We start from the raw sequence: 14879 nt of genomic DNA, 5'->3' as shown, positions 1-14879 counted from the left end.
CAAGTATTATTTTTTATAATTTAGTTAAACCAACCATAAAAAAATGAAGTAGGAAAAAGATTGAATGAATAAGAAAAAATAAGTACGAATAATATTAAATAAGATTTTATTTTATTTTTTAATTTTAGTTCAATCTTAATATATTATTAGTAATTAATGGTAAATATTAATTTTTTGGTAATAATATTTAGTTATCATTATTTTTTATTTTTTAAAATTTTACAATTAAATTTATATTTTTTTAGAGGGGAAAATCTTCTATTTTGGTATTAATTTTGCTAAAAAAAATTTACATGTAAGGGAATTTGTTTTTTTTTTTTTTTTTTTTTTGGGAAAATTTTACAATTTCCTAACAAATTTGTACTCTAGACATGAAAAAAAAACACTAATAAATTCCTAAATTACTAATAAAATGGATCTCAACCCGCCAAGAGAAGAGAATTATATTTCAAAAACTGTAAAACAGATGAAGAACACGACTACATACAGTTTTAAAGTTACAAAGCAGTACACACCAACTGTATATCTAAATGAATTCATATTTGTGTTGGAAGAAAAAGATTCCCATGAAAGGAAAAGAGGAAAGCAAAAGAGCTGTGGACCCTTTGCTAAGCTTGATTGATGGAAATTGGAAACACAAAAGGAAGAAAAGAATAGGAAAATATGACCAGTGGTGAACCCTTACGTGGTTAGTACATCACATTTTTAAACCATTCAATCTTCCAACCACAATCTCACACATCGGATATTATAAATTATACACTGATTTCTCAGTCTTTTACTTGAGAAAAGAGAGGTAATCTTTCATTATTACTTTTCTCCTTATTCATCCGCAACTTTTCTGGGTTTTGTACACAACAAACATAAATCCAGAATTCTTCTCTCCACCTCTGCAACTCCAATCCATCACCTCTCTTATTACTTTGATTAATTTCTTCTTTGCTTTGAATTCAACCCCTGAATTTTGCCATGGATTTTGTGAGCCCAGTCTTGGATGTTGCCGCTCTCATCTGCAATTGCGTTGGCCATCGCGCAGTTAAAGTCCGTCGTCTCCCACAAAATCTCAACTCTTTGAGAAGTGCAATGGAGGAACTCAAGAACCTCTATGAAGATGTGAAGGAAAGGGTGGAACGTGAAGAGAGTCTTGAGAAGAAGCGTACACATGTTGTGGATGGGTGGATTCAGAGACCAGAAGCCATGGAAAAAGAAGTGAACGAATTACTGGCAAAATGTGATGAAGAAATCCAGAAGAAATGTCTCGGAACCTGTTGTCCCAGAAACTGTCGCGCCACCTACAAGCTTACGAAAATCGTACAGGAGAAGATGGATGCTGTGGCTGCACTACAAACCGAAGGAAATAATTTTCAAGAAGTGGCTGTCCTTTGCGTTGTTCTCAGGTGATTGAGATGCCATTGGAGAAGCCTGTAGGCTTAGATTCACCTTTTCATGAGGTCTGGAGATTGCTCCAAGACGAACAAGTGGGGACTATTGGAATTTACGGAATGGGGGGTGTGGGGAAAACCACCCTTTTGAAGAAAATCAATAACAAGTTCCTCACACCCAATAATAACTTTGATATTGTGATATGGGTTGTCATCTCCAAACCAACAAACTTGCGGAAGATCCAGGAAACACTTCTGAGTAGACTGTAGATTCCCGATGCCAGATGGAAAAATAGGAGTGAGGATGAGATGGCTGCAGAAATATACAGGGTCTTGAAAACCAAGAAATTTGTGCTCTTGTTAGGTGATATATGGGAGCCCTTTAATCTCTTGCAAGTGGGAATTCCTCCTTTGAGTGATCGAATTAAAAAGTCCAAGATAGTGTTCACAACACAATCTGCAGATGTGTGTGGCTATATGGAAGCACAGAAGAGCATTAAAGTGGAGTGCTTGGAAGAGGCGGAAGCCTTATCTCTGTTCCAGGCCAAGGTAGGAGAAGACACTTTAAATTCTCATCCAGATATACCAAAGCTGTCCGAAATCGTTGCCAAAGAATGCAAAGGCCTGCCGCTCGCCCTCGTTGTCATAGCCCGAGCAATGGCTTGGGCAAAAACACCAGAAGAATGGGAGAGAAAAATGCAAAGGTTGAGGGAATCTCCGGACAAGGTTCTAGGTATGGAGAATGATTTGTTTCGAGTATTAGCATTTAGTTGTGATAGCCTACCCGATGAAGTCATCAAATCGTGTTTCCTGTATTGCTCTTTACTTCCGGAGGATTATGAAATCCCTTCTCGACATCTTATAGGACTTTGGATCGGGGAGGGGTTTTTGGATGAATGTGACAGGATCCAAGGACAAGAAATTATTGAAAGCTTAAAAGATGCATGTGTATTGGAGAATGGCACACCTCCATTCAGAAGAAGAATATTTGAAGATGCATGATGTGATTCATGATATGGCTCTGTGGTTAGCTTGTGAAAAGGGGAAGAAGAAGAACAAATTCGTGGTAGAATATAGAGTTGAATTGATCAGAGCTCATGAAGTTAAAGAATGGAGAAACACACAAAGGATATCCTTGTGGGATAGTAGCATTGAAGAACTTAGGGAACCACCATATTTCCCAAATACTGAGACCTTTTTGGCTTCACATCAGTCTATTGAGTCATTTCCAAATGGATTCTTTACAAACATGCCTATCATAAGAGTTTTGGACTTGTCAAACAATAATCGACTCATGGAGTTACCTGCGGAGATTGGCAACTTAGTTACCTTGCAATATCTTAATTTGTCAAATACAAGTACAGAATACTTACCAGTGGAGCTCAAGAATTTGAAAAAATTGAGGTGTTTGATACTAAATTATATGTATTCACTCAAGTCACTTCCATCTCAAATGGTATTGAATCTTTCCTCTTTGCAATTGTTCAGCATGCAATTCTCACTGCCTGAGGGAGATCAGATAGCACTGTTAAAGGAGTTAGAGCAGTTGGAACACATCAATGATATCTCCATCTTCCTTACAAGAGTCTTGTCCACCAAAATATTATTCAACTCCCACAAGTTGCAAAGGTCCACAAGATGGCTAATGTTATGTGGCTACAAAGGTATGAACCTGGTCCAACTATCCCCTTGTGTATAGAATCTTGAGCTGAATTTTTGTCTTGAATTGGAAGATGTGGAAATCATTTTTGAAAAGGAAGTGGCCCCTTCAAAATTCCCATGGCAACAACACTTGAACCACCTTCATAGTGTCCATATATGTGAATATCGAAAATTGTTGAACTTGAATTGGCTTATTCATGCTTCAAAACTTCAATTTCTAAATGTTGAAGACTGTATAATGGAAAAAGTGATAGAAGATGAAAAGAGTGAAGTTTCAGAAATTGAACAAGATTCAAGTGTATTCTCAAGGCTCATATCTCTCACTTTATCTGGTCTGCCAAATCTAAGGAGTATATGTGGATGCCCCCTACCTTTTCCATCTTTAAGATATATCAGTGTGGTTTCCTGTCCAAATTTGAAGAAGCTGTCATTTGATTCCAACACTGGAATGAGCAAGAAATTAGAGAAAATCGAGGGAGAACAAAAATGGTGGGCTGGTTTGGAGTGGGAGGATCAAACCATTGTGCACAACCTCACTCCCATATTTTCCAACCCTTATACAAAGCTCATATCAAGGGCTTGAGCCCCCATTCGCCCCATTATAGGTAATTCCTTTTCTTTCCTTTTCTTTTATATATAATTGTATTTTAAATTTATCATATTATTAATATAGCCAAAGTCCAAATGTGCATTGTGATTATTTGAGTCGACCTCTCAAGATATTATTTTATTTTCTATTTGAAATATTATTTTTAACTTTTCAAGTATTTTAATTATATTTAGTTTCTCGCTCCACATACATACTTCATTAATATAATTAGATTGTTCAGCGCTTGGAACTCATGGAAAAATTCTTAGAGAAAAATGCAAAAATAGACACTATTTTATTCTCGCCCACTGTAAAGATTGTTTGGCAACCATTATTATTATTTTTTTCTTTCTCCCATGTCTCACTTTAATCATTTAATCTTCAGCTTGCGGGCCTCATTTCCACTGATCTCCTTATGCAGAGGCTCGACATATCATCCTCTTCACCATTAATTCAAACCACTCACTATAAGAAAAGAGAGATATCATCATGTAGTTTTAGTAAAAAAAAATATACAGCTACCCACTTGCTCCACTGGCGTCTAAAGGTGTTGGTACATGTGGAAAAATTTCCTAGGAAAACACAGTTGCAATAGTTGAAAAAATACATCACTTTTTAATTATATTTGATTTTTTTTATATTTTTGTAATGTAAAACCAAGCATTTTACCATAGTGATATGAATATATTATACCTATTATTTTACTATTTTAGCTAATCTATGCTTGATGCAAGGCTATTTTAAGATATGTGGGAAAGTGATTGGTCTTATCAAAAGAACAAATAAAAAAAATATTTTTTTTTATAGAATAATATATAAAGCATAACTTTTGTTATGGAATAAAAGAATTACAAGAAGAAGAAACGGAAATGCTCTTAAAGAATTATTTACAAGTTATAAAGAGATGTATATCAATATAAATGATTATTTACAAGTTTTCATAATATAATAAATTCTCATATTTTATTAACACTTATATCAGAATTAGGAAATACCCCTGGGGAAAACCCTAGTGAAGTAGAGGGCTATTTTCTCAAATTGTACCTCTTTAGGGATTATTTGTTCAATGTGTCTTTTAAGGGTTATTTGTTCAATTTGTACATCTTTACTACCTATTTATTTTAGTTGCACCTCTTCAAAAGTTATGAATTCCTCAATGTTGGACTGATTAGTTATTTTGTAGCCTTTTCAAAAGTATCAAGTTTTTTATGTGTTTTTTTTTCTTCTATTTTCCTTTTTCAATGAATTACATCATTTAAGCTAACAACTCCACCACCTAACTATGACTCCACATTCTCAAAGTCATTGTGATGTTTGAATTTAATGCAACTAGTTAAGCTAAGTAGGAATATTTCTACTACGTTAGAGGTATTTCGTAGTAAAAATAATATCTAGAACCAAATAGGACAAAGAAAAAACATATGGCCAAAGCAAGGATGGAGAATACTAACCCCTCACCCCTCAACTACACGACTTGCTCTTCTCAAGTTTTATCATTCCATGCATGGTTGATGGCCCCCTCATCGGACCCTTCCCTCTCTATTCTTCTTATCTGCTTCAACTTTCACAACCTTCTTTAGGGAAATAAGGGAGGTGTCATTTGGGAAATAGAGCTATATATTTTTCCACAGTTTTATGAAATCTATATCTCCCAATGCATCAATCACCTCTCACATTTTAATAGTAAATTAAATAAAAAAATTCTAGAAAGCTATAATATCAGAGAATGTGAGGAGGAATAAAACCAAAAGATGGAAAAAGGAGAAATCAACTAGAAAACTCTAGCAAAGAGAAAAAAAAATGGAGAAGTCATACTTGAAAAGCCTTCAAATCCTCTAATAACTCGAAACCCTAGCAATTCAAAACCCTAAAAAAACCCGATGGTAGAAAATGTGAGAGTAAAATCGTAATAAAATAAAATGACAATAATAAAAGGACAATGTGTGAATAAAAAAAATACCAAGTTGCATCCCACAATGAGTGATGACTAAGAAAAAAAAATGTTCATGTTTAAAGATTAATCTCACATTGGCATCGACAATGGTGAAAAAAGAAATGAGTTCAGCAATCAAGGATGAGTAGGAGAGAAATGGTAGGCAATTTACATATTGGTTTTATGGTAGCAACCAACTTGCATTCATTGGCCATATATGATAGCAATCAATTTTATCCCATTTTAATCCCAAAACTATAAGCTTGGCGAGAGCATTCCTACTGTTGTGGCTCAAATAATTGTGAGGTTATATATACTCTTTCATTGTGGATTTTGTTGGCCCCTCATAAAATTATGTGACCATATCTTGCTTTTCTTGTTGTGATTAATGCATGCAAGTCCTTTTTGTAATATAACTAAGGTTTTACATGCATTACACTATACCAGAAATGCATAGACCTTTTAAATATAAAAATTATGATAACTAAGATTATATTTAGTTCTTAGAAAGTACTAAAAATTGAAATAAAAATATTAACAAAAAAGGTGATGAAAAAATATTAAGCAAAAGAGTAGGAAAATGCTAAATGGTTATCCTCACCATTTTCCTTATATAAAGATGAGTAAAGTTTGAGGAAAGTGTATTTTTGTATTATTTTATTTTATTTCCTTCAATTTTTTAATGGACATTAAAATAGAGAATATTTTTATAAATTTTTTCCTTATAAAGTTTGAGGAAAATTATTAGTAATATCTCTATAAATATGTTAATTCATGAAAGGTAAAAGTTATGAGATGGAGATATGCTCGTAAAGACTAAATATATACAAGGTGGATAGAGATACGAGAAGAAGTGAGGGGCTCGTGATTCAAGGTGTAGATACAAGGAATGGGAAAATATGGGATGTTTTGGGAATTTAATAATTGTATCTGGTTTCTATCCTTTGTAATACTCTTTATGATATAGTGAAATGATTCTCTCTTATTCGTGGATATAGGCATGGTTGGTCAAACCATATTAAAACCTCATGTAGTTGTGTGGATTATTTTATTTTTGTGTTTTTCAACTAATATTGGTTTCATTAAAGCTTCCACTAGCACAAGGATTTGCAATATTCCCCAAGAGATGCCTCACTTTTGAACTCCACAAGTGATACCTCACACTTGGCAAATCCCAAGTAATATCTCACATTTAGATTTTCCTCTCAAGCAATACCCCATACTTGAGCTCACCTCACAAGGTTTACAAAAATGAATTTTTCAATACAATTTCCTAGTTTACAATTTTTTGCTCAATGAATACAAGGAAACTTGGATTGAGATATGCACTAAGAATGGAATGCAAGCTAAGCTTAATGCACTCAAAAGATTTTCATACGACTCAAAAGATGATTGAATAATAATTTGGAACTCTTCTTTTTTTTCAAAACAATAAGTTTGGAGCATTTAAATAGGAGTTCAAAATTCAAACTAGTCGTTAGGCATGGTTTGGGGTCAATAGGTCAACTAACCAATCAAAAAGTCTACTAGCAGTTGGGTGGCAGAAGGCACAAAAAGTGACTATTAGGTTACAAGAGTTCAATCAATCGGTTACCAATTCAATCAATCCTCAACCGATTGAGTGAATAGTCTTAATTGGTTGAGTGAATGATAACCAGTTGAGTCGGTTGAATAGTAATTAGTTGAGCCACTTTGGTCATACCCTAGTCAAACATACACAAAATGTAGAAAATCAATACACAAATGATCTTTAATGACCTAGATTATTTCAATATGAAAACTTAAGATTGAAAACCCTTTTAATGATGAAATATATGTCAAAATATTACTTTTTATCCTTGAAACAATCAATCTTACTTTTTATAAAAATGCTATAAGATGTAGAAATAAACTCCATAGTTTTTGTATCTTTACCATAAAATATTTAAGGGAACTTGGCTAGATAAACACCTTGTCATTTTGAGAACCTTTTTAACTATGAATAGTAGTAAACAAAGGTGGTTTTCATTTAAAATACTTTTCATCCAATTTATAAAAGAATAAATCAATTTAGACACTTACATAATTTTAGGTTTTTTAATAAAAATGTAATGCAATATGAACCTAACGTATCAATGACGTTACAAAGAGACTCTAGACATATGATTTTGATTGACCTTCTCTTTAAGGTCTTTTTTTCTTGATTTCCCTTTGTTTTCATTTATCTTTATGATTGTCACTTTAAAAATCTTTTTATCGAAAGACATTTAAGACAAACCATTAGTTTTAAGACTTGTTTTTTTTATGATCATCAAAACTAAGATGAACGAATAATATTGGTTTTACAACACCACAATCTTATTTTGAAAATACAATTTTGATTTAGAAATGAAATGAAATGTCTTTTAAAATGCAAAAATATAAAACTATACTTCAAAAATGTTGTTTCACTTGAAAATTAAAAGTACAAAATAAAAAGTCATGGCATCCACCTGGACAAAAGGGTCTAAATGGAACCCACAATCGATATTATTTGGCCAAATAAAACGCCACTTTGGCAGAAATTAAATTGAAAATATATATAGATATAAATATATTATGGAAGAAAAAGATTCCGACTGAGGGAAAGAGGAAATGAGAAAGTTACAGCTTGATTGAAGGAAACACAAAGAAAGAAAAGAAAGGAAAGTATCAACGTGGAGCCTTATATTTATCTTTATATTTGTAAGATTGCCACTAAAGAGAAAAAGGAAATGAGAAAAGCTTACTGAGCTTGATTCATGGAAACACAAAGGGAGAAAAAAGGAAAACGTCAAAAGTGGTGGAGCCTTATATTAATCATTATAGAGCTTGATAGTCTCTGTATAAGACAATATATATCTATATATATATATATATATATATATATTAAAAGATTCCCATTGAAGAGAAAAAGGAAATGAGAAAAGCTTATTGAGCTTGATTGATGGAAACACAGGAAGAAAAAAGGAAAATATTAATCTTTATAGTGCTTGACAGTCCGTATAGAAGACAATGATATTATTGGCCGGCATTATATATTCAATATATGAATTTTTTATAACATTCAATGTCTCACCCATTGGATATATACACTGATTTCTCAGTCTTCTAATTGAAAAAAGAGATGATATTTCATTATGATTTTTTGTCTTCAATAACTTAAATATGAACTCATTTTGATGAATCTTGAATTTGAAATTTTCAATATGAAGTTTATTGTAGGTGTTTTGACTATTTCATCTAAAGACCAATTAATGAAGATTAGTCAAATACTATTTGTCCTAAAAACTATTATTTGAATAACCTATCTTCCGATTTAAGAGTAGCATCATTACACCCAACAAAGTTTATATCTTATATATATATATGTAGAGAGAGAAAGAGACTTTTGTTTTAATAAAAATTCTAATTTATTCACTGGCTATATTAAAAAAAGAAAAATTCAACATAAAGTGCTGGTGTAATATGAGAAAAAAAAACAAACAAAAAAGAAACCCATATATGGTTATATAATTCTCTTCCTTCCCCTCAATACCTATATCATGAATGATGATTTTTTCTCCATCAGTCCAAATCTCCCTTGTATTTCATAACTTTTTTCTCTTGTAGTAGAAATATTTCAACTATATCTTTTAATTTTACCAAAAAAAAAAACTATTTTTTCATCAAATTGACAGTATATAAGTTATTTATATATATATTTAACACATGTCATCAGTTTACCATTTTGTTGGATTTTTAGTTAAGTTATTCATTTCCACAAAAATTGATAAGTCATATTTAATAAATTTTTTAATAATTTGTAAAATTTATGGATTTAATCAATTAATCATATAAGCTTTATGTCATCCACCACAATCCACACATTTTGCTTTTGACAATATTTGATCTTGACTAATTTTGTAATTCCAAACAATGATTGGTTTTCAAAATATTCAAGGGAAAATGCAATACAAGAAAATAGAAAGACAAAATAGAAGAAATTAAAATATTTAAATTCAATAAATTATTTTTTATCATATTTTAAACCTATTTTATATATTTCAAATATGTTATATAAAGATAAAATAATTTTAAAATATATAAATTTTTAAGTAATTTTAATTATATTTGATATTTTTTTTTTTAATATAAAACCAAACATTTTTTCCTTAACTATTTAGTGTTTAATACAAGGCTGTTTTTCAATCTTGAAAGACGTGAGAAAATTAAAAGAACAAGAAATAAAGAAAAATAAGCATAATATATAAAACATAACTATCATATTCATTTCTATCCATAGAAAATTGCAAAGTATAAACGGTCTTAGCATTTAATTGGAAGTTTCTTCTATCACACTCATCTCATTTTTACTTGGGTTTTGGAACCAGACTCCATCAACTAGTTTTGAAGGAAAATTTGGGTCATCTTCAATGACATCCCATACGTCTAAATTGATTGATTGTAAAAACCAAGTCATTTTAGTTTTCTAATAGGGATAATTGGTTCCCGTAAAAAATAGAGGTTTATTGGTTGCAAAACTTTTAATGTGAGATGAGCTTGATGGATTTACCATTTCTTCTTAGACAATTAAGTCCTAAACAAGAGGCTTAACTCTATACCAATTGAGAAAATAAAGGCTAACCTTAATAGAAAAACACCCAAGAGGGGGAAGGGGGGTGAATTGGAGTTTAAAAAAAATAAATTCAAACACAATAAATTTAAGCACAAGAAGTACAAATATAAAGAATAAGATTAGAGAAAGCAAACTCAAATTTTATAGTGGTTCAGCACTTCCTTACCTACATCCACTCTCCTCAAGCTCCTAATCGAGTGAGGGTTCCACTGAACTTGAAATTTCAATCAAGCATCTAATCACTTTTACACTTGAATTCCGACTCCAATGGATTCCTACATAATCTCTTCAAGTCTTTACTCAATTGAAGATTTTAATACTCAAATAATAAGTTTGAATCTCTCAACCTAGCTCAACAATGACTCAAATACAACTCAAGGTCAGGACGAATCACAAAGGTGCACTAAAAAATATGCAAATAAAAATTTAATGCATCAAGAAAAGAATGAGAGCTTTTAGGGAAATAATAAGTAGGTAAACAAATAAATGCAGGTGGTCTCTTCTTCATAAATAAAGTGATAGCTATCCAATTAACTTATTGGCAGCTAGAGTTGACAAGTCAATTACTTGTTGATAATTTATTTCAGAAAAGGCTATAAAGAGAGGACTTTCTTTCTCATGATCTTCTACTGATACGAAAGGAGAAGAGAAACCAATATGAATAGATGAAAGGCTTGACAATGGATCTCACCCTACCAACATAAATGAGAGTGAAGTGCATTTTACTTATTTTTGGGGGTAAAATAGTCCTCTTATCCAAACAAATATCATATTGGAGCACCCTCTCAAATTTACATGTTCAAAGAAGGGTACATATCAGATGTGGTGGGGCCTCAAATTAATCTTTACAGAACTTGACAGTCTGTCTAGAGGACACTGACAGTGTCGGCATTATGAATTCAGCACTTTATACCATTCAATCTTCCAACCAAATCTCACCCATTGGACATTATAATTATTGATCACACACTGATTTCTTAGTCTTTACTTGAAAAAAGAGAGGTGATATTTCATTACGACTTTTCTCCTTACTTATCTTCTACTTTTCTTGGCTTTGAATCCCAATCCTTGTTTTCTCCATGGATTGTGTGAGACCCATCCTGGATGTCGCCAATCGCTTATGGGATAGCGCTGCTAAGCGTCCTGTTTACATCCGTCATCTCCCACAAAATCTCAACTCTTTGAGAACTGAAATGGAGGAACTCAAGAACCTGTACGAAGATGTGAAGGAAAGGGTGGAACGTGAAGAGGAACGTCAGAAGAAGCGTCTTCGTGTAGTTGATGACTGGCTTCGCGGAGTAGAAGCCATGGAAAAAGAAGTGGAGGAAATATTGGCGAAAGGAGATGAAGAAATCCAGAAGAAATGTCTCGGAACCTGTTGTCCTAAAAACTGTGGCGCTAGCTACAATCTTGGCAAGATGGTACTTGAAAAGATGGGTGCTGTGACGGTCAAGAAGACGGAGGGCTCAAATTTCAGTGTAGTTGCTGAACCTTTGCCTAGTCCTCCCGTGATGGAGAGGCAGCTTGAAAAGACTGTGGGCCAAGATTTGTTGTTTGGGAAGGTCTGGAAATGGCTCCAAGATGGTGGAGAGCAGGTAAGCAGTATCGGATTATATGGAATGGGGGGTGTGGGCAAAACCACCCTCTTGACCAGGATCAACAATGAGCTCCTCAAAACCAGGCTTGAATTTGATGCAGTGATTTGGGTGACTGTGTCCAGACCAGCCAATGTGGAAAAGGTTCAGCGAGTTCTTTTCAATAAAGTGGAGATTCCCCAAGATAAATGGGAAGGTAGGAGTGAGGATGAAAGGGCAGAAGAAATATTCAATGTCCTGAAGAAAAAGAAATTTGTGCTCTTGTTAGATGACATATGGGAGCGGCTGGATCTATCCAAAGTTGGTATTCCTCCTCTGAATCCTCAAGATAAGTTGAAGATGGTACTTACAACGCGATCTAAAGATGTGTGCCAAGATATGGAAGTTACAGAGAGCATTGAAGTGAATTGTCTCCCATGGGAGGATGCTTTTGCTCTGTTTCAGACCAAGGTGGGAGCAGACACCATAAATTCTCATCCAGATATACCAAAGCTGGCGGAGATGGTTGCCAAAGAGTGTTGCGGCTTACCACTTGCCCTCATCACCATAGGGCGAGCAATGGCGGGAACAAAAACACCCGAAGAATGGGAGAAAAAAATACAAATGTTGAAGAATTATCCAGCAAAGTTTCCAGGTATGGAGAATTGTCTGTTTTCACGCTTGGCATTCAGTTATGATAGCCTACCCGATGAAACCATCAAATCGTGTTTCCTATATTGCTCTTTATTTCCGGAGGATTATGAAATCTCTCATCGAAATATTATACAACTTTGGATTGGGGAGGGTTTTCTGGATGAATATGACAACATACAAAAAGCAAGAAATCAAGGAGAAGAAGTTATTAAAAGTTTACAGCTTGCATGTCTATTGGAGAATGGCATATCTCCATTAGATGAAAAAGACGAATATTTGAAGATGCATGATGTTATTCGTGATATGGCATTGTGGTTGGCTCGCGAAAATGGGAAGAAGAAGAACAAATTTGTGGTAAAAGATGGAGTTGAATCGATTAGAGCTCAGGAAGTTGAAAAATGGAAAGAGACACAGAGGATATCATTATGGAATACCGAGATTGAAGAACATAGAAAACCACCATATTTCCCTAATATTGAGACCTTTTTGGCATCAAGTGTGTTTATTGAGTCATTTTCAAATAGATTCTTTACAAACATGCCTATTATAAGAGTTTTGGACTTGTCAAACAATTTTAAACTTATGAAGTTACCTGTGGAGATTAGAAACTTAGTTACCTTGCAATATCTTAATTTGTCATGTACAAGTATTGAATACTTACCTGTGGAGCTCAAGAACTTGAAAAATTTAAGGTGCTTGATATTGAATGATATGTATTTTCTTGAGTCACTTCCATCTCAAATGGTATCGAGTCTTTCCTCTTTGCAATTGTTCAGTATGTATAGCACGGAAGGGTCAGCCTTTAAGGGATATGATGAAAGAAGGTTATTAGAAGAGTTAGAGCAGTTGGAACACATTGATGATATATCCATCGACCTTACAAGTGTATCATCCATCCAAACATTATTTAACTCCCACAAGTTGCAAAGATCCACAAGATGGCTACAATTAGTTTGTGAGCGTATGAACCTAGTCCAACTATCCCTTTATATAGAGACCCTCCATATTAAAAATTGTTTTGAATTGCAAGATGTGAAAATCAATTTTGAAAAGGAAGTGGTGGTCTACTCAAAATTCCCAAGGCACCAATGCTTGAACAACCTTTGTGATGTCAAAATATTTCGATGTCATAAATTGTTGAATTTGACATGGCTTATTTGTGCTCCAAGCCTTCAATTTCTAAGTGTTGAATTCTGTGAATCAATGGAAAAAGTGATAGATGATGAAAGGAGTGAAGTTTTAGAAATTGAAGTAGATCATTTGGGTGTATTCTCGAGACTCATATCTCTCACTTTAACATGGCTACCAAAGCTAAGAAGTATATATGGACGTGCCTTACCTTTTCCATCTTTAAGATACATCCGTGTGCTTCAATGTCCAAGTTTGAGGAAGCTGCCATTTGATTCCAACACTGGAATAAGCAAGAAATTAGAGCAAATCCGTGGACAAAAAGAATGGTGGGATGGTTTGGATTGGGAGGATCAAGCGATTATGCACAACCTCACTCCATATTTTCAACCCACACAAATTCAAGACGAGATTTGAGCTCCTATGGCATTCGTCTTATTACGGGTAAAATCCTTTTTTCTTCCTTTTTTTATATATATAATTGTATTTAAAAATTTTAATGTTATAAACATGGCCAGGTCCAAATGTGCATTGTGATTGTTTGAGTCGACCTCTGAAGATATTATTTTGTTTCTATTTGAAATATTATGTTAACTTTTCATGTATTTTGATTATATTTAATTTCTTTCTAGTTTCTCACTCTACATACTTCATTAGATTGTTTGGGACTTGGGAGTCCTGAAGCCATGAGATTATGCACAACCACTAGGTAAAATTCTTATAGAAAAATGCAAAATTAGATGTTATTTGTAAAGATTTTTTGGCAACATCATCAATTATTTCTCTCCAACCTCCTTTTCCAGGAAACTATCCCTTAATCTCCACGAAATTCAACAACCAAAATGCAAAAGCTCAAAGGAAGACACAACAATCTTCTCCAATCCCCACATGCCTCGATTAGTGCATCGCTGGATCATGACCAGCCATTTTCTTCTTTTCCACTGCACATGAGCTTCCATGTCTACAAACTTGCACTCCAAGCTCTGATTATCTTGTCAAAGCTTTTTTTTTTTTTTTACTTTCATTAGTCTCTTGTCAGCCTGTGCTATAAACTTGAAGATGATGATAAATATGGATTCAACGTTTTTGTATTGAAAGAAAGCTCGAATTGGTAGTTTTTCACTTTTTCGATCCCTTTCCCTTTTTGTGGTTTTGTAGGTGCTCTGTTTGAGATTTTGGTTGATTTCATAAAAGTAGAAGATGATAAACTGCTTATTTGTTGAGAAAATTAATGTAAAGAAAAAGAAAATAAATTAAAATTTTTAAATCATAGAACTATGAAATTGATTGAATGGGGCCATGTGTATAAGTTGCTCTAGTGCACAAGACTATTCTGTCTCTA

The 14879-nt window shown here is 33.3% G+C and overlaps 1 protein-coding gene and 1 pseudogene across 2 annotated transcripts; both read left to right on the top strand.

Annotated features, from left to right (window-relative positions):
* Positions 1-969: 969 nt before the first annotated feature.
* Positions 970-3627, top strand: LOC117910622 (annotated as a pseudogene).
* Positions 3628-11176: 7549 nt separating this feature from the next.
* On the top strand, positions 11177-14670 carry LOC117910619 (disease resistance protein SUMM2-like). Of its 2 annotated transcripts, XR_004650714.1 has the most exons (3): positions 11177-13981; positions 14170-14246; positions 14341-14670. XR_004650714.1 is itself a non-coding variant. In XM_034824715.1 (2 exons), the coding sequence occupies exon 1, from the start codon at positions 11261-11263 to the stop codon at positions 13952-13954; it is 2694 nt and encodes an 897-aa protein (XP_034680606.1). In that variant the 5' UTR covers positions 11177-11260; the 3' UTR covers positions 13955-13981; positions 14341-14670. The 2 variants fall into 2 exon arrangements, 1 of the variants encoding a protein (XP_034680606.1); XM_034824715.1 differs by lacking the exon at positions 14170-14246.
* Positions 14671-14879: the final 209 nt, after the last annotated feature.

Source organism: Vitis riparia, unplaced genomic scaffold, assembly GCF_004353265.1.
Source record: "Vitis riparia cultivar Riparia Gloire de Montpellier isolate 1030 unplaced genomic scaffold, EGFV_Vit.rip_1.0 scaffold788_pilon_pilon, whole genome shotgun sequence".
Taxonomy (NCBI): domain Eukaryota; kingdom Viridiplantae; phylum Streptophyta; class Magnoliopsida; order Vitales; family Vitaceae; genus Vitis; species Vitis riparia.
The sequence above is the reverse complement of the archived record's forward strand: the minus strand, read 5'-3'. Positions and strand labels throughout refer to the sequence as shown.

What these genes read in the sequence shown, in the direction of transcription:
- LOC117910619 (XM_034824715.1), top strand. Translation starts at nt 11,261, where the DNA reads ATGGATTGTGTGAGACCCATCCTGGATGTCGCCAATCGCTTATGGGAT.